Source organism: Acipenser ruthenus, chromosome 14 (assembly GCF_902713425.1).
Source record: "Acipenser ruthenus chromosome 14, fAciRut3.2 maternal haplotype, whole genome shotgun sequence".
NCBI lineage: Eukaryota > Metazoa > Chordata > Actinopteri > Acipenseriformes > Acipenseridae > Acipenser > Acipenser ruthenus.
In genome coordinates, this window is record NC_081202.1 from 1530224 (window position 1) to 1553025 (window position 22802).

Below are 22802 nucleotides of genomic sequence, written 5' to 3' on the forward strand. Positions count from 1 at the left end.
ACACACCTCACACCAACACCGTGAAACACAGGGAGACAGAGTTACACACCTCACACCAGCACTGTGAAACACAGGGAGGCAGAGTTACACACCTCACACCAGCACCGTGAAACACAGGGAGGCAGAGTTACACACCTCACACCAACACCGTGAAACACAGGGAGGCAGAGTTACACACCTCACACCAACACTGTGAAACACAGGGAGGCAGAGTTACACCCCTCACACCAGCACTGTGAAACACAGGGAGACAGAGTTACACACCTCACACCAGCACCGTGAAACACAGGGAGGCAGAGTTACACACCTCACACCAACACTGTGAAACACAGGGAGGCAGAGTTACACACCTCACACCAGCACTGTGAAACACAGGGAGACAGAGTTACACACCTCACACCAACACTGTGAAACACAGGGAGGCAGAGTTACACACCTCACACCAGCACTGTGAAACACAGGGAGGCAGAGTTACACACCTCACACCAGCACTGTGAAACACAGGGAGGCAGAGTTACACACCTCACACCAGCACTGTGAAACACAGAGAGGCAGAGTTACACACCTCACACCAGCACTGTGAAACACAGGGAGGCACAGTTACACACCTCACACCAACACTGTGAAACACAGGGAGGCAGAGTTACACACCTCACACCAGCACCGTGAAACACAGGGAGGCAGAGTTACACACCTCACACCAGCACTGTGAAACACAGGGAGGCAGAGTTACACACCTCACACCAGCACCGTGAAACACAGGGAGGCAGAGTTACACACCTCACACCAGCACTGTGAAACACAGGGAGACAGAGTTACACACCTCACACCAACACTGTGAAACACAGGGAGGCAGAGTTACACACCTCACACCAGCATTGTGAAACACAGGGAGGCAGAGTTACACACCTCACACCAGCACTGTGAAACACAGGGAGACAGAGTTACACACCTCACACCAACACTGTGAAACACAGGGAGACAGAGTTACACACCTCACACCAGCACTCTGAAACACAGGGAGGCAGAGTTACACACCTCACACCAGCACTGTGAAACACAGGGAGACAGAGTTACACACCTCACACCAGCACTCTGAAACACAGGGAGGCAGAGTTACACACCTCACACCAGCACTGGGCTTCAAACCCTCCTTGTTTAGAGATATTATTGTCAGAAGTGTCAGAAGTTTGAATAAGCAGACCCTGCTAAACCTGTTCTGTAATAACTGCTGGCACTTCTCATCACAGCATGAAGCGGTCTCACCTGTGAGTCAGTAGGGTTACTAGCAGGAGTTGTTCATGCAGATATAAGAGAGGAACAGTATCATAGTGCCTATGTGAGAGGTGGTATTATTTAGAGGACGGGGCACCTGTCAGTCTCGGAGTTGATTGCGTGGCCAGCGGCGCAGGCGGCTGCAGTAGGAAGATCTGGAACGACAGACAACCCGTTCCTTACCTGCGGGAACAGAGCTAAAGTTACACAAGGCTTACAGGACAGGATCTACCACCATCCACCCGAAACACAGCTTTCACAATGCTGAGGTTAATAATTACATCAGACACTGGATAAGAGTCCACCTGAAACATAGCTTTCACAGTCCTGGGGTTAATAATTACATCAGACACTGGATAAGAGTCCACCTGAAACATAGCTTTCACAGTCCTGGGGTTAATAATTACATCAGACACTGGATAAGAGTTCACCCCACCCATCACAACATAGTAACCATCTTTGTGCCTCCATGCAGGATTTGCATACACAGCGCAGTGCAAACAAACATGTTTTTATCTGTTTTCGTTGAAAGTGCCACTGTATTGAACTAGGCTTCTGTGAAGCCAGCACACTGTTGTATTGAAACACACAGTAGAACCCCTGTTATATAAACTGCTCTGTGGATGTGGAAACGGGGGTGTTGATTCTCAGAGCTATTTACTTGTTTTCATTAACACCATTTTTTTCCCTCCTATTTACTGTGTATTAAAACAAGGTCCAGTTTACCTCCTTTTTCATTATTTTATCCAAGACTGCAAAGAGATTTCCCAAGGAACACAGCACCTTCTCATCCTCCAATGATTTCAGGGCAGCACCCCTGAGGAAACAGAGGCTGTGTGAGGATACATACAACCAGGGGAGCTCCTGTGAGCAGTGTGCACGCTCGCACCCAGAGAGAGGCTGTGTGAGGATTCATACACCCAGGGGAGCGCCTGTGAGCAGCGTGCACGCTCGCACCCAGAGAGAGGCTGTGTGAGGATTCATACACCCAGGGGAGCGCATGGGAGCAGCGTGCACGCTCGCACCCAGAGAGAGGCTGTGTGAGGATTCATACACCCAGGGGAGCGCCTGGGAGCAGTGTGCACGCTCGCACCCAGAGAGAGGCGCTGTGAGGATTCATACACCCAGGGGAGCGCCTGTGAGCAGCGTGCACGCTCGCACCCAGAGAGAGGCTGTGTGAGGATTCATACACCCAGGGGAGCGCCTGTGAGCAGTGTACATGCTCGCACCCAGAGAGATGCTGTGTGAGGATTCATACACCCAGGGGAGTGCCTGTGAGCAGCGTGCACGCTCGCACCCAGAGAGATGCTGTGTGAGGATTCATACACCCAGGGGAGCGCCTGTGAGCAGCGTGCACGCTCGCACCCAGAGAGATGCTGTGTGAGGATTCATACACCCAGGGGAGCGCCTGTGAGCAGCGTGCACGCTCGCACCCAGAGAGAGGCTGTGTGAGGATTCATACACCCAGGGGAGCGCCTGTGAGCAGCGTGCACGCTCGCACCCAGAGAGAGGCTGTGTGAGGATTCATACACCCAGGGGAGCGCCTGTGAGCAGCGTGCACGCTCGCACCCAGAGAGAGGCTGTGTGAGGATTCATACACCCAGGGGAGCGCCTGTGAGCAGCGTGCACGCTCGCACCCAGAGAGATGCTGTGTGAGGATTCATACACCCAGGGGAGCGCCTGTGAGCAGCGTGCACGCTCGCACCCAGAGAGATGCTGTGTGAGGATTCATACACCCAGGGGAGCGCCTGTGAGCAGCGTGCACGCTCGCACCCAGAGAGAGGCTGTGTGAGGATTCATACACCCAGGGGAGCGCCTGTGAGCAGCGTGCACGCTCGCACCCAGAGAGATGCTGTGTGAGGATTCATACACCCAGGGGAGCGCCTGTGAGCAGCGTGCACGCTCGCACCCAGAGAGATGCTGTGTGATGATTCATACACCCAGGGGAGCGCCTGTGAGCAGCGTGCACGCTCGCACCCAGAGAGAGGCTGTGTGAGGATTCATACACCCAGGGCAGCGCCTGTGAGCAGCGTGCACGCTCGCACCCAGAGATAAATGTATAAATACTAAAACAAACATAATTCATTCAATGTTTTTTCCCCCAATTGTCAAAATGCTTGTCATTGATCTTAAGTTTCTTTTAGCATTTCTAGTTGTGCGTAGTTGCTGTATAATTTAGTATAGCCTTTTCATTTTACAATGCAACATGTTTTTATAAAAAGCATTGCGGGTGTGCATGCTGTGTCTGTACAGCTGCTGTTTCGTGTGGTGTGGTGCCGTTTCAAGAGCGCAGAGAAGTTCCTCTCAGACCTGATGCACCTGGCAGCCTGCTCCAGTGTGGCTGGGCTCCCCTCCACCCTCAGGCTCTGCTCCAGTGATGATCTCTCCTGTCCTGCAGGGGTCGCTATTGCGGTCCTCATCGGGGGAGCTGCGGGCGGGGCTTGTGCAGACTCCACAGCACTCTGCCTGTTAGACTCCTCCTCCTCACCCCCCTCCCTGAGGCGTTTTGTGCTGGGCTCAGAGACAGGGAGCAGATCTGAGAGGCAAGAGAAATTTCATAGAAACAGAGGGTGAAGAGAGGGAGAGAGGGAGGGTGTGGAGGTGGAGAAAAGAATAGGGAGAAAGAGTATGGAGGGAAGAGGAGAAAATGGGAGAAAGGGTTTAGTGCAGAAAATGAAAAGGGAGAGATGAGGGGGAAGGGAGAGATATGTAAGATGCAAGATATTGACTGCAGCAAAACTGCAAAGAATGTTTCCAACTATAAAGAGTTGCAGTTTTGTAATTTCTGTTCAAGCAGGATTTCTTTCTTTCTTTCTTTATTTATTTTTATAAATGTAGAGTGACCAATTATTATTTTGATTTATTTTTCTCCAATTTGAAATGTCCCCACACAGCACAGATGTTCTGAGGGTGTGTGAGCATCTCACAAGCCTAAAGCTAGAATCGCTTTTACACTGAGCAATCCAGAGCAGAGGTGGGCGGGGCTGCTGATCCCAGAGAACAGAGAGCAGCCCTGCTTCTTATCCACTGTGAATGTGCTCTGTGTCTGGCCAGTAGGGTTCACTGTTCTGTGATGAGGAGAATAAGTCCCTGCCGGTTTCCCATCCCTACCCCTGGGAGCGTCAGAGCCAATGCGACGCCCCCTTCGGAGTCCCCAGCAAAGTTTAGCCTCTTTGTAGAGCCTGGACACGAACCAGCGCTGTCCAAGCTGTGTGACTCATCCTGTGGCAGCTCTTCAACTGGATAAGCCACTCAGGGACCCCTGTTCAAGCAAGATTTCTATGGAGCTCCCGAGTGGCTTTTTAACCTGGAACATCAAAGATGAAAACAGAGAAGTGTGCAGTCTGTGAGAGCATCCAGCTCTTACCTTGGCTGAGACAGCCCCAGTACTGCTGATGTGCAGCCCTGACATTCTGAATGGACTCTACAGCACTGAGAGGGAGACAGAGAGAGATTACTGTTACTACAGCACTGAGAGGGAGACAGAGAGAGATTACTGTCACTACAGCACTGAGAGGGAGACAGAGAGAGATTACTGTCACTACAGCACTGAGAGGGAGACAGAGAGAGATTACTGTTACTACAGCACTGAGAGGGAGACAGAGAGAGATTACTGTTACTACAGCACTGAGAGGGAGACAGAGAGAGATTACTGTCACTACAGCACTGAGAGGGAGACAGAGAGAGATTACTGTCACTACAGCACTGAGAGGGAGACAGAGAGAGATTACTGTCACTACAGCACTGAGAGGGAGACAGAGAGAGATTACTGTCACTACAGCACTGAGAGGGAGACAGAGAGAGATTACTGTTACTACAGCACTGAGAGGGAGACAGAGAGAGATTACTGTCACTACAGCACTGAGAGGGAGACAGAGAGAGATTACTGTCACTACAGCACTGAGAGGGAGACAGAGAGAGATTACTGTTACTACAGCACTGAGAGGGAGACAGAGAGAGATTACTGTTACTACAGCACTGAGAGGGAGACAGAGAGAGATTACTGTTACTACAGCACTGAGAGGGAGACAGAGAGAGATTACTGTCACTACAGCACTGAGAGGGAGACAGAGAGAGATTACTGTTACTACAGCACTGAGAGGGAGACAGAGAGAGATTACTGTTACTACAGCACTGAGAGGGAGACAGAGAGAGATTACTGTCACTACAGCACTGAGAGGGAGACAGAGAGAGATTACTGTTACTACAGCACTGAGAGGGAGACAGAGAGAGATTACTGTTACTACAGCACTGAGAGGGAGACAGAGAGAGATTACTGTTACTACAGCACTGAGAGGGAGACAGAGAGAGATTACTGTTACTACAGCACTGAGAGGGAGACAGAGAGAGATTACTGTCACTACAGCACTGAGAGGGAGACAGAGAGAGATTACTGTCACTACAGCACTGAGAGGGAGACAGAGAGAGATTACTGTCACTACAGCACTGAGAGGGAGACAGAGAGAGATTACTGTCACTACAGCACTGAGAGGGAGACAGAGAGAGAGTACTGTCACTACAGCACTGAGAGGGAGACAGAGAGAGATTACTGTCACTACAGCACTGAGTGGGAGACAGAGAGAGATTACTGTTACTACAGCACTGAGAGGGAGACAGAGAGAGATTACTGTTACTACAGCACTGAGAGGGAGACAGAGAGAGATTACTGTCACTACAGCACTGAGAGGGAGACAGAGAGAGATTACTGTTACTACAGCACTGAGAGGGAGACAGAGAGAGATTACTGTTACTACAGCACTGAGAGGGAGACAGAGAGAGATTACTGTTACTACAGCACTGAGAGGGAGGCAGAGAGAGATTACTGTTACTACAGCACTGAGAGGGAGACAGAGAGAGATTACTGTTACTACAGCACTGAGAGGGAGACAGAGAGAGATTACTGTTACTACAGCACTGAGAGGGAGACAGAGAGAGATTACTGTCACTACAGCACTGAGAGGGAGACAGAGAGAGATTACTGTCACTACAGCACTGCCAGTATCCACAAACACACATGAAGCACTGACACACACACACACATATATATATATATATATATATATATATATACACACACAGGCATGCACACAAACAGGCAAACACACACTCACATGCACAGAAACACAAATGTAATTTTAAAACTAGCAGGAAACACAGCTGAGTTTAATAATGTTAAATTACATTTTTGTAAGCATGCACACACAACCAGGGAAACACTGACATGCAAATAGACATTTTAAAAAAAATGCAGACAGACAGACAGAGCCTCTGGCCGGTCTCCCGCACACTCACCTCACGCAGGGGGCTGCTAATCCAGACAGTGGGGGGGCGGGGTCTCCCAGCAACGCCCTCATTGTCTGGCACACAGATTGGGACAGGGAGTCCAGGTTATATCCCCCCTATACACAGGGGGCAGACTCGGGTTCAAACACTCCAAATACCATGCTGCCTCCTCAGCACCACAACACATATGAGAACGAGACAATGGAGTCTGTTTTAATGATCACAAGAGTGGTGTATTTTAATACCGTTGCCATCAAATACACAAACTTTCACCATTTTGTAGAAACGCCTGTCAAGCGGCTTTGTTTCTTAGGAGGCCCTGCACAGTATCGTGTTAAAACCAATTCATAAGTATAAGAATTAGAATGAATCTCTAAGAGAAGAATTCTAAGGTGAAACGGCAGTGGTGTTCTGTGCAGTAGAGCAGGTGGAACCTCAGCTCTCTGTGCACGTGTGCATCTGAACTGTCACTCACCTCCAGCACAGCACACAGCTTCCCTCCAGCCAGTGACATCAGCAGGTGCGTCAGGTGAGCAAAGCATTGTGGGGTAGCACTCATGTGCCCCTGGGGACAGACAGACAGACAGACAGACAGCGATCTTCAGTTTCTCCTACAACGCTAACACAGGATTTTCCTAACCCTGTGACACCAGTTCCATGTTATTATATTGTGAGTTCACTAAGAGTACTGCCCAATGCTGAAGTGTATTCCCTTTGTGTCTCCAGATCTCTCTTAATGGCTTTTCTTGGATGCTTTGATGTTCATTAGTATAGATGCAGGAGGAGCCAGCAGAGCTGAAAGGTCACAGTGACACATGATATCTAGAATCAGGAAGCTTACCCACATGGCCAGACAACATAACCCTCCAAGCAAGCTGAAAGAAAACAATGAGTAAACCTCACTGGAGCAACTCAGAACCACTGCAAACTGCATGAGCAATGAGTAAACCTCACTGGAGCAACTCAGAACCACTGCAAACTGCATGAGCAATGAGTACATCTCACTGGAGCAACTCAGAACCACTGCAAACTGCATGAGCAATGAGTAAACCTCACTGGATCAACTCACAACCACTGAAAACTGCATGAGCAATGAGTAAACCTCACTGGAGCAACTCAGAACCACTGCAAACTGCATGAGCAATGAGTAAACCTCACTGGAGCAACTTAGAACCACTGCAAACTGCATGAGCAATGAGTAAACCTCACTGGATCAACTCAGAACCACTGCAAACTGCATGAGCAATGAGTACATCTCACTGGAGCAACTCAGAACCACTGCAAACTGCATGAGCAATGAGTAAACCTCACTGGAGCAACTCAGAACCACTGCAAACTTATTTTATTTTAGATATTGATTCCCAGTGGAAGTGACGGCTTTCCACACTTTGTAAGCACGGTTTAATAACACGAGAACCCCTTGCACCTTACCTCCGGGTCACCTACAGCGGAATCAAATCCTGCTGAGATCAGAACCAGCTCTGGGCTGAACTGCAAAGGACAAAAACACAGAGCAGAGCATTAGAACATTAAACACTGTCTCAATATAAGAGGGAGTTCAAGAGACAGAGGACAGACAGAGCAGGGCATTAGAACATTAAACACTGCCTCAATATAAGAAGGAGTTCTGGGGGCTCCTGAGTGGCGCATCCAGTAAAGGCGCTCTGTGTGGAGTACAGGATGCGCCCTGTAGCCTGGAGGTCGCCGGTTTGGGTCCAGGCTATGCCACTGCCGGCCATGGACGGGAGCTCCCAGGGGGCGGCGAACAATTGGCCGAGCGCTGCCCGGGGTGGGGAGGGATTAGGTCGGACAGGGCGTCCTCGGCTCACCGCGCACCAGCGACCCCTGTAGACTGGCCTGGCACCTGTGGGCCTGCCTGCAAGTAGCCCAGAGCTACGTTGTCCTCCGACACTGTAGCTCTGAGGTAGCTGCATGGTGGGCCTGCAGAGTGAAAAGAAGTGGACGGCTGATGGCACACATTTTGAAGGACACGCATGCTTGTCTTCATCTCTCCCAAGTCAGTGCAGGGGTTGCAGCGGTGAGCCAGGCTTGAAATTGGGCATTTCAAATTGGGGAGATAATGGGCTAAAAAAACAATTGGAGATTCCAAATTATTTTTAAAAAAAAGAGAAAAGAAATATATATATATATATATATATAAGAAGGACAGACAGAGTAGAGCATTATAACATTAAACACTGTCTCAATATAAGAAAGAGTTCAAGAGACAGAGGACAGAAATTGGCCAGAAACCTAGGCAAAATGTTTATGCTGATTTGCACCACTTTGTGAAAGTTAAAATCACAAAAGGAGTAACACAAGTCTCAGAAGACTAATTCAAAGACTCACAGGCGTGCCTGCGTAACTTCAAATAGCATTCTGTATTTAATTATTACTGTGACTCACCTCGTAAGCGACTGGCAGAAGAACGTGGAAAAACGCAGCCAGGTAATCTGCATTGTCCATCCCCACCTGCAATCAACGACCCAGTTTACCAACGTGTGATACAGCACAGTGAAAGCATGGGAATCATTGTAAAGCAGAGAGAGGCATGGTAAACTATATAAAGATAAACATAGCAAATAAAGCTAAACTATGGTAAATGCACTGTTTAACCATGGGAAAAACATGCAAAAATACTGTTAAAAAATACTGTGGTAAGATTTTGTATGGATCACCTTGTTCCAGGGCAGGTTGATGTTGAAGCCGGCGCCCTTTCCTTTCCCCACTGCATTGTAGTCTGACTCATGCAAATTGGGCCAGAACTGCTGGTGCTCGTAGCGGTGCCACGAGAAGTACAGGACACTGAGAACACAGAAACCCAGAGATCAGACCTGCACCCTCCACAGGGGATTTAAATACAGGACACTGAGAACACAGAGACTCAGAGATCAGACCTGCACCCTCCACTGGAGATTTAAATACAGGACACTGAGAACACAGAGACTCAGAGATCAGACCTGCACCCTCCACAGGGGATTTAAATACAGGACACTGAGAACACAGAGACTCAGAGATCAGACCTGCACCCTCCACTGGAGATTTAAATACAGGACACTGAGAACACAGAGACTCAGAGATCAGACCTGCACCCTCCACTGGGGATTTAAATACAGGACACTGAGAACACAGAGACTCAGAGATCAGACCTGCACCCTCCACTGGGGATTTAAATACAGGACACTGAGAACACAGAGACTCAGAGATCAGACCTGCACCCTCCACTGGAGATTTAAATACAGGACACTGAGAACACAGAGACTCAGAGATCAGACCTGCACCCTCCACTGGAGATTTAAATACAGGACACTGAGAACACAGAGACTCAGAGATCAGACCTGCACCCTCCACTGGGGATTTAAATACAGGACACGTGTGTTCGTCTTCGCCCCTCCCGAGTCAGCGCGGGGGTGGTAGCGGTGAGCTGAGTCTAAAAATAATTGGCTATTTCAAATTGGGGAGAAAATGATAAAAACAATTGGTGACTACTAAATTAAAAAAAAAACAAAAAAAAAAAAAACAAGGATGAAAGTCCTACTTGTGCACTTGACTAAGGGGTTGATTTCAGGGATAGTAAGACTTTTGCTTAGCAATTTGTAAAGCTGGAGACAGCGGGTATCACCTGGAATCATCCTCGAAGGAGTACTGGGTTAGGGTTAGGGGCAGAGTAAGGGCAGGCGTCTGTAAAGCTGGAGACAGCGGGTATCACCTGGGATCATCCTCGAAGGAGTACTGGGTTAGGGTTAGGGTTAGGGGCAGAGTAAGGGCAGGCGTGTGTAAAGCTGGAGACAGCGGGTATCACCTGGGATCATCCTCGAAGGAGTACTGGATCCCCTGGCCGTGATGCACGTCCCAGTCCACAATCAGTACCCTGCGGGCAAGAGCAGAGCAACAAGGGCTTTGTTATTTATATGCGGCTACCACTCCCATAATATTACACTCATCTTACTGAGACAGCAATTTAAAAAAACAACACAAGCCACATTCAACATGACCTCTCCACAATGCTTTTTATTCTCGCTGAACTTCCTTGTAGTTTCAATAAAATCTGTGTTCCAATGTGTAATATTGTAATTCTAATGTGTAATGAATCTGTCAGTAATCTACAGAGCAATGCATGGCCCAGGAGCAAAGGGCAGTGAAACCTGGGCAGTATAAAAATGAAACCAGAACAGTAAAGAGGTAATCAGTAATGTATCCGGCGTCAGCACTGGCTTTTCTTCTAGAACTCTTTCGCCTTGGAAACTATGTGCAATGAGAACACGCTGAAAATGGAGGTTTATTTTGTATTCGTCCTCTAAAAGAGTGTTGAAGTGTGAAGGCGTTTCCACGGCGTACCTGGTGAGGTTGTAGTTCCTCTTGGCGTAGTGCGCCGCCACGGCCACGTTGTTGAACACACAGAAGCCGTTGGCCGCGCTGTGCTGGCTATGGTGGCCTGGGGGTCTGAAAGGAGAGACAGCAGTCAGTGCAGAACGTCCCGTCAAAGTGTCCACTGCATTAGAGTGTTACATCTGGCACCCGTTCTCAGCTGCTTTATAAACACTCCCTTAGAAAAGGTTACCATAGTAAAAGCATAGTAAAGTGTAGTGAAAGCATAGGTAAGCATTGGAAAGAACTATGCGGTAGAGTAAAGCATATTAATAAGCATGGCAAACCAGGGTAAACTACAGTGAATGCATGGTATAACCAAGGGAAAAGCATGGGGGGAACCCTGTGGTAAACTTTTATAAGGGCTGCAATCATGTGAGGTTCTGTTAAAGACAGGTCTCACCTCACAAGGGCCATGCCGTTCCTGACCTTCCCTGTCATCACAGAGTCCACCAGCTGCAGTGTGGCCCCCAGCGCCAGCTTGGCACAGTGATAAATATTCTAGAATAAACAAAGCCAAGAGGGTTAATCAAACAGTGCATGCACAGAACTAACCACTAGAAAACACTGCCTCCCTCCCAGTCCCTCAGCTCTAACCACTAGACCACACTGCCTCCTTCCCAGTCCCTCAGCTCTAACCACTATAAAACACTGCCTCCCTCCCAGTCCCTCAGCTCTAACCACTATAAAACACTGCCTCCCTCCCAGGCCCTCAGCTCTAACCACTAGACCACACTGCCTCCTTCCCAGTCCCTCAGCTCTAACCACTAGTCCACACTGCCTCCCTCCCCGTCCCTCAGTTCTAACCACTAGACCACACTGCTTCCCTCCCAGCCCCCCCGGCTCCTACAGTGACACTAGACCACACTGCCTCCCTCCCAGCCCCCCCGGCTCCTGCAGTGACACTAGAACACACTGCCTCCCTCCCAGCCCCCCTGGCTCCTGCAGTGACACTAGACCACACTGCCTCCCTCCCAGCCCCCCCGGCTCCTGCAGTGACACTAGAACACACTGCCTCCCTCCCAGCCCCCCCGGCTCCTGCAGTGACACTAGACCACACTGCCTCCCTCCCAGCCCCCCCGGCTCCTGCAGTGACACTAGACCACACTGCCTCCCTCCCAGCCCCCCCGGCTCCTGCAGTGACACTAGAACACACTGCCTCCCTCCCAGCCCCCCGGCTCCTGCAGTGACACTAGAACACACTGCCTCCCTCCCAGCCCCCCGGCCCCTGCAGTGACACTAGACCACACTGCCTCCCTCCCAGCCCCCCGGGTCCTGCAGTGACACTAGAACACACTGCCTGCCTCCCAGCCCCCCGGCTCCTGCAGTGACACTAGACCACACTGCCTCCCTCCCAGCCCCCCGGCTCCTGCAGTGACACTAGAACACACTGCCTCCCTCCCAGCCCCCCGGCTCCTGCAGTGACACTAGAACACACTGCCTGCCTCCCAGCCCCCCGGCTCCTGCAGTGACACTAGACCACACTGCCTCCCTCCCAGCCCCCCGGCTCCTGCAGTGACACTAGAACACACTGCCTCCCTCCCAGCCCCCCGGCTCCTGCAGTGACACTAGAACACACTGCCTGCCTCCCAGCCCCCCGGCTCCTGCAGTGACACTAGACCATTCTGCCTCACTCCCAGCCCCACCAGCTCCTGCAGTGAACTAGAACACACTGCCTCCCTCCCAGCCCCCCGGCTCCTGCAGTGACACTAGACCACACTGCCTCCCTCCCAGCCCCCCGGCTCCTGCAGTGACACTAGACCACACTGCCTCCCTCCCAGCCCCCCGGCTCCTGCAGTGACACTAGCCTCTGTCAGTGTAAGAGTCCTGATTGTACCTGATGGAAGTAAACAGCCTCATACTGCAGAGAGAAAGCTTGCAACTCCTCCAGATTCATGCTGGGGGTGGTCTTCACAGCTGCCAGGTATTCCGCACTACAGGGGAGAGAACAGCAGTGAGTCAGACTGATCAGACTGCATTAAGACAGTGTGTTTCAGACTGATCAGACTGCATTAAGACAGTGTGAGTCAGACTGATCAGACTGCATTAAGACAGTGTGTTTCAGACTGATCAGACTGCATTAAGACAGTGTGAGTCAGACTGATCAGACTGCATTAAGACAGTGTGAGTCAGACTGATCAGACTGCAGCCATCTTGCCACAGGTATTTCCTCTGAAGGTTTTGTTTAAAAAAACAAACAAAAAAAAAAACAATAAGAAAAGCCTTGCAATCGTAACAAACTAGTAACAAATAATTTAGAGGACAGGTGAATTAAAAAGCAGCATGGGTTTATAGAACAGGTCTTGATGATTCCAGGCATACCGACAGACAGCCTGCGTGTGTGTCAGGGTAAGAGACAGAAAGTCCTGCCTGTCCCCTCCTGTTTGCCGGTCCCTGACCCCTGTTACGACTGCATGGCTGTCAGCACTGACCTGTGAGCGAGCAGGATCTCCTCCTCTGTGGCCTCGCGGACCGGCAGAGACACACATCTCTCCAGCAGGCCCTGGGTCTTCAGCGCAGTGTGGGACACACACAGCCTCTCCGGAACCTCGATACTGCATTCAGGGCTGGACAGACACACACAGACCATTGACTACGTCACAAACAAACTCTGCCTCTGCAGGTCTTGACACTCCCACTAGCTCGGCACCCAGCTCTGTGTTTCAGAACGACCTTTTATTAAGTAATGTATTAAAATGATAAGGATTAGTAGTTTAATAACCAGCAGGGATGGAAATAAGACTCTGATTGCTTAGCAGTTTGATCCACTCCTGGTTTCACTGTGAGTTTAATGAGACACACCTGAGCTTGTTAGAAATACAGTAGCTAATCAAGCTTGTAGTGAAACCTGGAATGGGTTAAACTGCTGTGCAATAGAAATCTTATTTCGAAACCTGACCAGGGATAGTTCTTTAAAATTCTCATTATAAAGGTAGTGCAACAGTCTAAGTAAGTCTAAGTTTGAGATAAATAAAAACACAATGTGAATTGTTTTAAATATATTTATATTTTAGACTTTTTAAAACATACATTTAAAAAAAAGAATGAAACCAATGTGTTTTATCTAACCTTTGTTGATTCCTGTGAGCAGTTATAATATTGACCAATAAGGCTTAACTGTACAAGTATTGTAAATGTGCAGCTTCAAACACGTGGTTCTATGTTACAGATATAAATGTTGTGCATGGAACATGCTGACAGGTTTACGAAGCTCACATGAAAGATGTAAACAGTTACAAAGCAATCAAGCTAGAGATGTGACAAACGAACACACAAACAGATAAAACAGGACAACAAAGAGCACTCACTAATCCCAGAGCAATTTATACTGGGTCATTTCCTCATCGTAAATCAGTGCTGATCCTGAAGCCATTTCTGAAAAAAAAGAGAGCAATGAAAACACACACGTGCATCTGTTCAAACTTTCATTGTGATTAGCAAAGTGATTCCCCTCCTCTCTCTGCATCTGCAGATTAGCTGCTGGGAGACGGAAGGCCTCTTTTCACAGCCAGCATGTCAGTGCAAGTGCTGCTCAGGTCAGCATGCCAGAGGAATGATCCTCTCTCTATTTCAGCAGCACACACACACAGCTGGGCTCTACTTGTGCTTGTGCACCATCTCCTCTTCCACATTCATAATGCCTGCTTTTACAATGCGTTTAATAAGACACACCTGAGCTTGTTACCTATACACTGGGGCGGATCAAGTTCCCAGTAAAACCTGGAATGGGAGAAACTGCTATGCAATAGGAGTATTATTTCAACAACTGATAGGGACCTGGCTTTCTCTGGTCCCTTCACTGCCCATGTATTACAAATACATGTAAAGGCTCACAGATCCCATTACTCTATGATTTTTAAAAAGGGAGATGGTGGGTTTCTTTCTGTATCATTCTGTTTAAGTTCAGGTATCATTAACTGGTATAGTGCTTGAGGACCAGGGTTTAATTGGTTGGATTTATTAAACACACAGGCTAAGCCTCCCCAAAATAAATAGCCCAAACCCTCACAAGAAATTGTTCTGACCAGCACAAAAAATATTTGTGAGAGCAGGTCTCCCCGCAAGTGCACAAAGCAGGTCTAACGAACATATGTGTAGCATCCCTGTGTGGTTTCGAAGTCTGTTTTGTTATTATTATTATATGTGTAGCATCCCTGCGTGGTTTCGAGGTCTGTTTTGTTATTATTATTATATGTGTCGCATCCCTGCGTGGTTTCGAGGTCTGTTTTGTTATTATTATTATATGTGTAGCATCCCTGCGTGGTTTCGAGGTCTGTTTTGTTATTATTATTATATGTGTAGCATCCCTGCGTGGTTTCGAGGTCTGTTTTGTTATTATTATTATATGTGTCGCATCCCTGCGTGGTTTCGAGGTCTGTTTTGTTATTATTATTATATGTGTCGCATCCCTGCGTGGTTTCGAGGTCTGTTTTGTTATTATTATTATATGTGTCGCATCCCTGCGTGGTTTCGAAGTCTGTTTTGTTATTATTATTATATGTGTAGCATCCCTGTGTGGTTTCGAGGTCTGTTTTGTTATTATTATTATATGTGTCGCATCCCTGCGTGGTTTCGAAGTCTGTTTTGTTATTATTATTATATGTGTAGCATCCCTGCGTGGTTTCGAGGTCTGTTTTGTTATTATTATTATATGTGTAGCATCCCTGCGTGGTTTCGAGGTCTGTTTTGTTATTATTATTATATGTGTAGCATCCCTGCGTGGTTTCGAGGTCTGTTTTGTTATTATTATTATATGTGTAGCATCCCTGCGTGGTTTCGAGGTCTGTTTTGTTATTATTATTATATGTGTAGCATCCCTGCGTGGTTTCGAGGTCTGTTTTGTTATTATTATTATATGTGTCGCATCCCTGCGTGGTTTCGAGGTCTGTTTTCTTATTATTATTATATGTGTAGCATCCCTGCGTGGTTTCGAGGTCTGTTTTGTTATTATTATTATATGTGTAGCATCCCTGCGTGGTTTCGAGGTCTGTTTTGTTATTATTATTATATGTGTCGCATCCCTGCGTGGTTTCGAGGTCTGTTTTGTTATTATTATTATATGTGTAGCATCCCTGCGTGGTTTCGAGGTCTGTTTTGTTATTATTATTATATGTGTCGCATCCCTGCGTGGTTTCGAGGTCTGTTTTGTTATTATTATTATATGTGTAGCATCCCTGCGTGGTTTCGAGGTCTGTTTTGTTATTATTATTACATGTGTCGCATCCCTGCGTGGTTTCGAGGTCTGTTTTGTTATTATTATTACATGTGTCGCATCCCTGCGTGGTTTCGAGGTCTGTTTTGTTATTATTATTACATGTGTAGCATCCCTGCGTGGTTTCGAGGTCTGTTTTGTTATTATTATTATATGTGTCGCATCCCTGCGTGGTTTCGAGGTCTGTTTTGTTATTATTATTATATGTGTAGCATCCCTGCGTGGTTTCGAGGTCTGTTTTGTTATTATTATTATATGTGTCGCATCCCTGCGTGGTTTCGAGGTCTGTTTTGTTATTATTATTATATGTGTCGCATCCCTGCGTGGTTTCGAGGTCTGTTTTGTTATTATTATTATATGTGTAGCATCCCTGCGTGGTTTCGAGGTCTGTTTTGTTATTATTATTATATGTGTCGCATCCCTGCGTGGTTTCGAGGTCTGTTTTGTTATTATTATTATATGTGTAGCATCCCTGCGTGGTTTCGAGGTCTGTTTTGTTATTATTATTATATGTGTAGCATCCCTGCGTGGTTTCGAGGTCTGTTTTGTTATTATTATTATATGTGTCGCATCCCTGCGTGGTTTCGAGGTCTGTTTTGTTATTATTATTATATGTGTAGCATCCCTGCGTGGTTTCGAGGTCTGTTTTGTTATTATTATTATATGTGTCGCATCCCTGCGTGGTTTCGAGGTCTGTTTTGTTATTATTATTATATGTGTAGCATCCCTGCGTGGTTTCGAGGTCTGTTTTGTTATTATTATTATATGTGTAGCATCCCTGCGTGGTTTCGAGGTCTGTTTTGTTATTATTATTATATGTGTCGCATCCCTGCGTGGTTTCGAGGTCTGTTTTGTTATTATTATTATATGTGTAGCATCCCTGCGTGGTTTCGAGGTCTGTTTTGTTATTATTATTATATGTGTCGCATCCCTGCGTGGTTTCGAGGTCTGTTTTGTTATTATTATTATATGTGTAGCATCCCTGCGTGGTTTCGAGGTCTGTTTTGTTATTATTATTATATGTGTAGCATCCCTGCGTGGTTTCGAAGTCTGTTTTGTTATTATTATTATATGTGTCGCATCCCTGCGTGGTTTCGAGGTCTGTTTTGTTATTATTATTATATGTGTCGCATCCCTGCGTGGTTTCGAGGTCTGTTTTGTTATTATTATTATATGTGTCGCATCCCTGCGTGGTTTCGAGGTCTGTTTTGTTATTATTATTATATGTGTCGCATCCCTGCGTGGTTTCGAGGTCTGTTTTGTTATTATTATTATATGTGTAGCATCCCTGCGTGGTTTCGAGGTCTGTTTTGTTATTATTATTATATGTGTCGCATCCCTGCGTGGTTTCGAGGTCTGTTTTGTTATTATTATTATATGTGTCGCATCCCTGCGTGGTTTCGAGGTCTGTTTTGTTATTATTATTATATGTGTCGCATCCCTGCGTGGTTTCGAGGTCTGTTTTGTTATTATTATTATATGTGTCGCATCCCTGCGTGGTTTCGAGGTCTGTTTTGTTATTATTATTATATGTGTAGCATCCCTGCGTGGTTTCGAGGTCTGTTTTGTTATTATTATTATATGTGTAGCATCCCTGCGTGGTTTCGAGGTCTGTTTTGTTATTATTATTATATGTGTCGCATCCCTGCGTGGTTTCGAGGTCTGTTTTGTTATTATTATTATATGTGTCGCATCCCTGCGTGGTTTCGAGGTCTGTTTTGTTATTATTATTATATGTGTCGCATCCCTGCGTGGTTTCGAGGTCTGTTTTGTTATTATTATTATATGTGTCGCATCCCTGCGTGGTTTCGAGGTCTGTTTTGTTATTATTATTATATGTGTAGCATCCCTGCGTGGTTTCGAGGTCTGTTTTGTTATTATTATTATATGTGTCGCATCCCTGCGTGGTTTCGAGGTCTGTTTTGTTATTATTATTATATGTGTCGCATCCCTGCGTGGTTTCGAGGTCTGTTTTGTTATTATTATTATATGTGTCGCATCCCTGCGTGGTTTCGAGGTCTGTTTTGTTATTATTATTATATGTGTAGCATCCCTGCGTGGTTTCGAGGTCTGTTTTGTTATTATTATTATATGTGTCGCATCCCTGCGTGGTTTCGAGGTCTGTTTTGTTATTATTATTATATGTGTCGCATCCCTGCGTGGTTTCGAGGTCTGTTTTGTTATTATTATTATATGTGTAGCATCCCTGCGTGGTTTCGAGGTCTGTTTTGTTATTATTATTATATGTGTCGCATCCCTGCGTGGTTTCGAGGTCTGTTTTGTTATTATTATTATATGTGTCGCATCCCTGCGTGGTTTCGAGGTCTGTTTTGTTATTATTATTATATGTGTCGCATCCCTGCGTGGTTTCGAGGTCTGTTTTGTTATTATTATTATATGTGTAGCATCCCTGCGTGGTTTCGAGGTCTGTTTTGTTATTATTATTATATGTGTCGCATCCCTGCGTGGTTTCGAAGGTCTGTTTTGTTATTATTATTATATGTGTAGCATCCCTGCGTGGTTTCGAGGTCTGTTTTGTTATTATTATTATATGTGTAGCATCCCTGCGTGGTTTCGAGGTCTGTTTTGTTATTATTATTATATGTGTAGCATCCCTGCGTGGTTTCGAGGTCTGTTTTGTTATTATTATTATATGTGTAGCATCCCTGCGTGGTTTCGAGGTCTGTTTTGTTATTATTATTATATGTGTAGCATCCCTGCGTGGTTTCGAGGTCTGTTTTGTTATTATTATTATATGTGTAGCATCCCTGCGTGGTTTCGAGGTCTGTTTTGTTATTATTATTATATGTGTAGCATCCCTGCGTGGTTTCGAGGTCTGTTTTGTTATTATTATTATATGTGTAGCATCCCTGCGTGGTTTCGAGGTCTGTTTTGTTATTATTATTATATGTGTAGCATCCCTGCGTGGTTTCGAGGTCTGTTTTGTTATTATTATTATATGTGTAGCATCCCTGCGTGGTTTCGAGGTCTGTTTTGTTATTATTATTATTTATTTCTTAGCAGACGCCCTTATCCAGGTCGACTTACAATTGTTACAACATATCACATTATACATTATTTCACATTATACAGATATCACGTTATTTTTACATACAATTACCCATTTATACAGTTGGGTTTTTACTGGAGCAAACTAGGTAAAGTACCTTGCTCAAGGGTACAACAGCAGTGTCCCCCACTGGGGATTGAACCCACAACCCTCCGGTCAAGAATCCAGAGCCCTAACCACTACTCCACACTGCTGCACTGTGCTGTAAATTATTATACAGTACAAGTTCTCAAAAAGACGCAGGAGAATGAATCAGGTTTACAGCTTTTATTTGTGTCTGTCAGTCCGACTATTTTTCAAACTCAACATAATGAAACAGCGCGCCTCTACTGTCTCTCCAGCACTATGGGTCGAATGCACTGCAGTCTGTGTACCACGGGAAACAGCGCACCTCTACTGTATCTCCAGCACTATGGGTCGAATGCACTGCAGTGTGTGTACCACCTGAAACAGCGCGCCTCTACTGTCTCTCCAGCACTATGGGTCGAATGCACTGCAGTGTGTGTACCACGGGAAACAGCGCGCCTCTACTGTCTCTCCAGCACTATGGGTCGAATGCACTGCAGTGTGTGTACCACGGGAAACAGCGCACCTCTACTGTCTCTCCAGCACTATGGGTCGAATGCACTGCAGTGTGTGTACCACCTGAAACAGCGTGCCTCTACTGTCTCTCCAGCACTATGGGTCGAATGCACTGCAGTGTGTGTATCACGGGAAACAGCGCGCCTCTACTGTCTCTCCAGCACTATGGGTCGAATGCACTGCAGTGTGTGTACCACGGGAAACAGCGCGCCTCTACTGTCTCTCCAGCACTATGGGTCGAATGCACTGCAGTGTGTGTACCACGGGAAACAGCGTACCTCTACTGTCTCTCCAGCACTATGGGTCGAATGCACTGCAGTGTGTGTACCACCTGAAACAGCGCGCCTCTACTGTCTCTCCAGCACTATGGGTCGAATGCACTGCAGTGTGTGTACCACCTGAAACAGCGTGCCTCTACTGTCTCTCCAGCACTATGGGTCGAATGCACTGCAGTGTGTGTACCACGGGAAACAGCGCGCCTCTACTGTCTCTCCAGCACTATGGGTCGAATGCACTGCAGTGTGTGTACCACCTGAAACAGCGCGCCTCTACTGTCTCTCCAGCACTATGGGTCGAATGCACTGCAGTGTGTGTACCACCTGAAACAGCGTGCCTCTACTGTCTCTCCAGCACTATGGGTCGAATGCACTGCAGTGTGTGTACCACGGGAAACAGCGCGCCTCTACTGTCTCTCCAGCACTATGGGTCGAATGCACTGCAGTGTGTGTACCACCTGAAACAGCGCGCCTCTACTGTCTCTCCAGCACTATGGGTCGAATGCACTGCAGTGTGTGTACCACGGGAAACAGCGCACCTCTACTGTCTCTCCAGCACTATGGGTCGAATGCACTGCAGTGTGTGTACCACGGGAAACAGCGCGCCTCTACTGTCTCTCCAGCACTATGGGTCGAATGCACTGCAGTGTGTGTACCACGGGAAACAGCGCACCTCTACTGTCTCTCCAGCACTATGGGTCGAATGCACTGCAGTGTGTGTACCACGGGAAACAGCGCACCTCTACTGTCTCTCCAGCACTATGGGTCGAATGCACTGCAGTGTGTGTACCACGGGAAACAGCGCGCCTCTACTGTCTCTCCAGCACTATGGGTCGAATGCACTGCAGTGTGTGTACCACGGGAAACAGCGCGCCTCTACTGTCTCTCCAGCACTATGGGTCGAATGCACTGCAATGTGTGTACCACGGGAAACAGCGCGCCTCTACTGTCTCTCCAGCACTATGGGTCGAATGCACTGCAGTGTGTGTACCACGGGAAACAGCGCACCTCTACTGTCTCTCCAGCACTATGGGTCGAATGCACTGCAGTGTGTGTACCACGGGAAACAGCGCGCCTCTACTGTCTCTCCAGCACTATGGGTCGAATGCACTGCAGTGTGTGTACCACGGGAAACAGCGCGCCTCTACTGTCTCTCCAGCACTATGGGTCGAATGCACTGCAGTGTGTGTACCACGGGAAACAGCGCACCTCTACTGTATCTCCAGCACTATGGGTCGAATGCACTGCAGTGTGTGTACCACGGGAAACAGCGCGCCTCTACTGTCTCTCCAGCACTATGGGTCGAATGCACTGCAGTGTGTGTACCACGGGAAACAGCGCACCTCTACTGTATCTCCAGCACTATGGGTCGAATGCACTGCAGTGTGTGTACCACGGGAAACAGCGCGCCTCTACTGTCTCTCCAGCACTATGGGTCGAATGCACTGCAGTGTGTGTACCACCTGAAACAGCGCGCCTCTACTGTCTCTCCAGCACTATGGGTCGAATGCACTGCAGTGTGTGTACCACCTGAAACAGCGTGCCTCTACTGTCTCTCCAGCACTATGGCTCGAATGCACTGCAGTGTGTGTACCACCTGAAACAGCGCGCCTCTACTGTCTCTCCAGCACTATGGGTCGAATGCACTGCAGTGTGTGTACCACGGGAAACAGCGCGCGTACCTCGTGTCCCAAAAACCGTCATTCTTCTGAATCTCGTTCAAGTGTGTTCTAATGCACTTACAACACCCGTACCACTGCAGGTGCGATGCACGTCTGATCGGATTTAAGCGATTACAGCTTTATATTAAACCTATCGACGTCAGCGAACATAGAGCATTACTTCATTTTTGTCTTATCATGTGATCCCAGTAGCCTGCCCCAAGCCCCACGTGACAGAGCATCTTTTTTTCTGATTGGCTGTGAGCTGGACAAATTTCAGGAAGTGAACATATTTGAATTAATTCCACTTCCGGAAGGTTATGTTTTGCTATTGCTGAAGTAGAAAAGCGACGGGAACGCGAGTCCTATTGGTGTGCTGAAACCACGCTATTATAGTTCAAATGCTACTATCGCTACTGCGTAACCTAGCACACAATGAAAACTACTACAATCCAAACAAATACATAAATAAAAAAACAAAACAAAACACAGCATCATTACACTCTGGTGTAGCCATTTACACACACACACTATATATATATATATATATATATATATATATATATAGAGAGAGAGAGAGAGAGAGAGAGAGAGCACAATTAAATCTACAGACTTTACTTAACCGTATAGTCTTGAATATCGAGGACGTGTCACCCTCACCCAATATAGGTAAATACATGCACAAGGATTCGATCCTTTTGTAATTTGATGGTTGTGAATCCGAAATGAGAAAATGCAAGTTCAAATGCAAAACTCACCCGGGTTCAGAGGAATCGATGCTTCTGAACCGAGTCGCATAAATCTGACTGAACACCCACAACCCGATCTCAACTCAAACCTGACCTGCAGAACATGGAGATTTGGGAATCGATCCCTCAGTAACTGGAACAGGATTGTTTTGTTGTGCAAATATAAACAGAGGCACGGTGTGCTGTTTAACCCGAGAGTATTTCTGATTTGTCTTTTACGCGTCTGAATAATATGAATACACACCGAAGCAGTTGCGAGTTAGTCCTCTTCAGATTCTGCAGACACTTCTAGGATAGGAAGTGGGGACAACTCCGAGTGCAGCTCCG

The 22802-nt window shown here is 47.2% G+C and overlaps 1 protein-coding gene across 4 annotated transcripts in view; it reads right to left on the reverse strand.

Annotated features, from left to right (window-relative positions):
* The window catches only part of hdac10 (histone deacetylase 10), a 30214-nt gene extending 7412 nt beyond the window's left edge, over nt 1-22802 (reverse strand). For 2 of the 4 annotated variants that reach the window (XM_058985505.1, XM_058985503.1), the window contains exons 1-16: nt 22485-22710; nt 14235-14301; nt 13359-13493; nt 12764-12860; nt 11330-11427; nt 10897-11001; nt 10361-10429; nt 9237-9363; nt 8965-9030; nt 7990-8049; nt 7034-7123; nt 6568-6674; nt 4643-4707; nt 3586-3811; nt 2002-2092; nt 1373-1458 (exon numbers count right to left, since the gene is read on the reverse strand). In XM_058985505.1, the coding sequence (XP_058841488.1) occupies nt 1373-1458; nt 2002-2092; nt 3586-3811; nt 4643-4707; nt 6568-6674; nt 7034-7123; nt 7990-8049; nt 8965-9030; nt 9237-9363; nt 10361-10429; nt 10897-11001; nt 11330-11427; nt 12764-12860; nt 13359-13493; nt 14235-14301; nt 22485-22524 (1529 nt within the window). In that variant the 5' untranslated portion in view covers nt 22525-22710. The other 2 variants (XM_058985504.1, XM_058985506.1) reach the window with 2 other exon arrangements.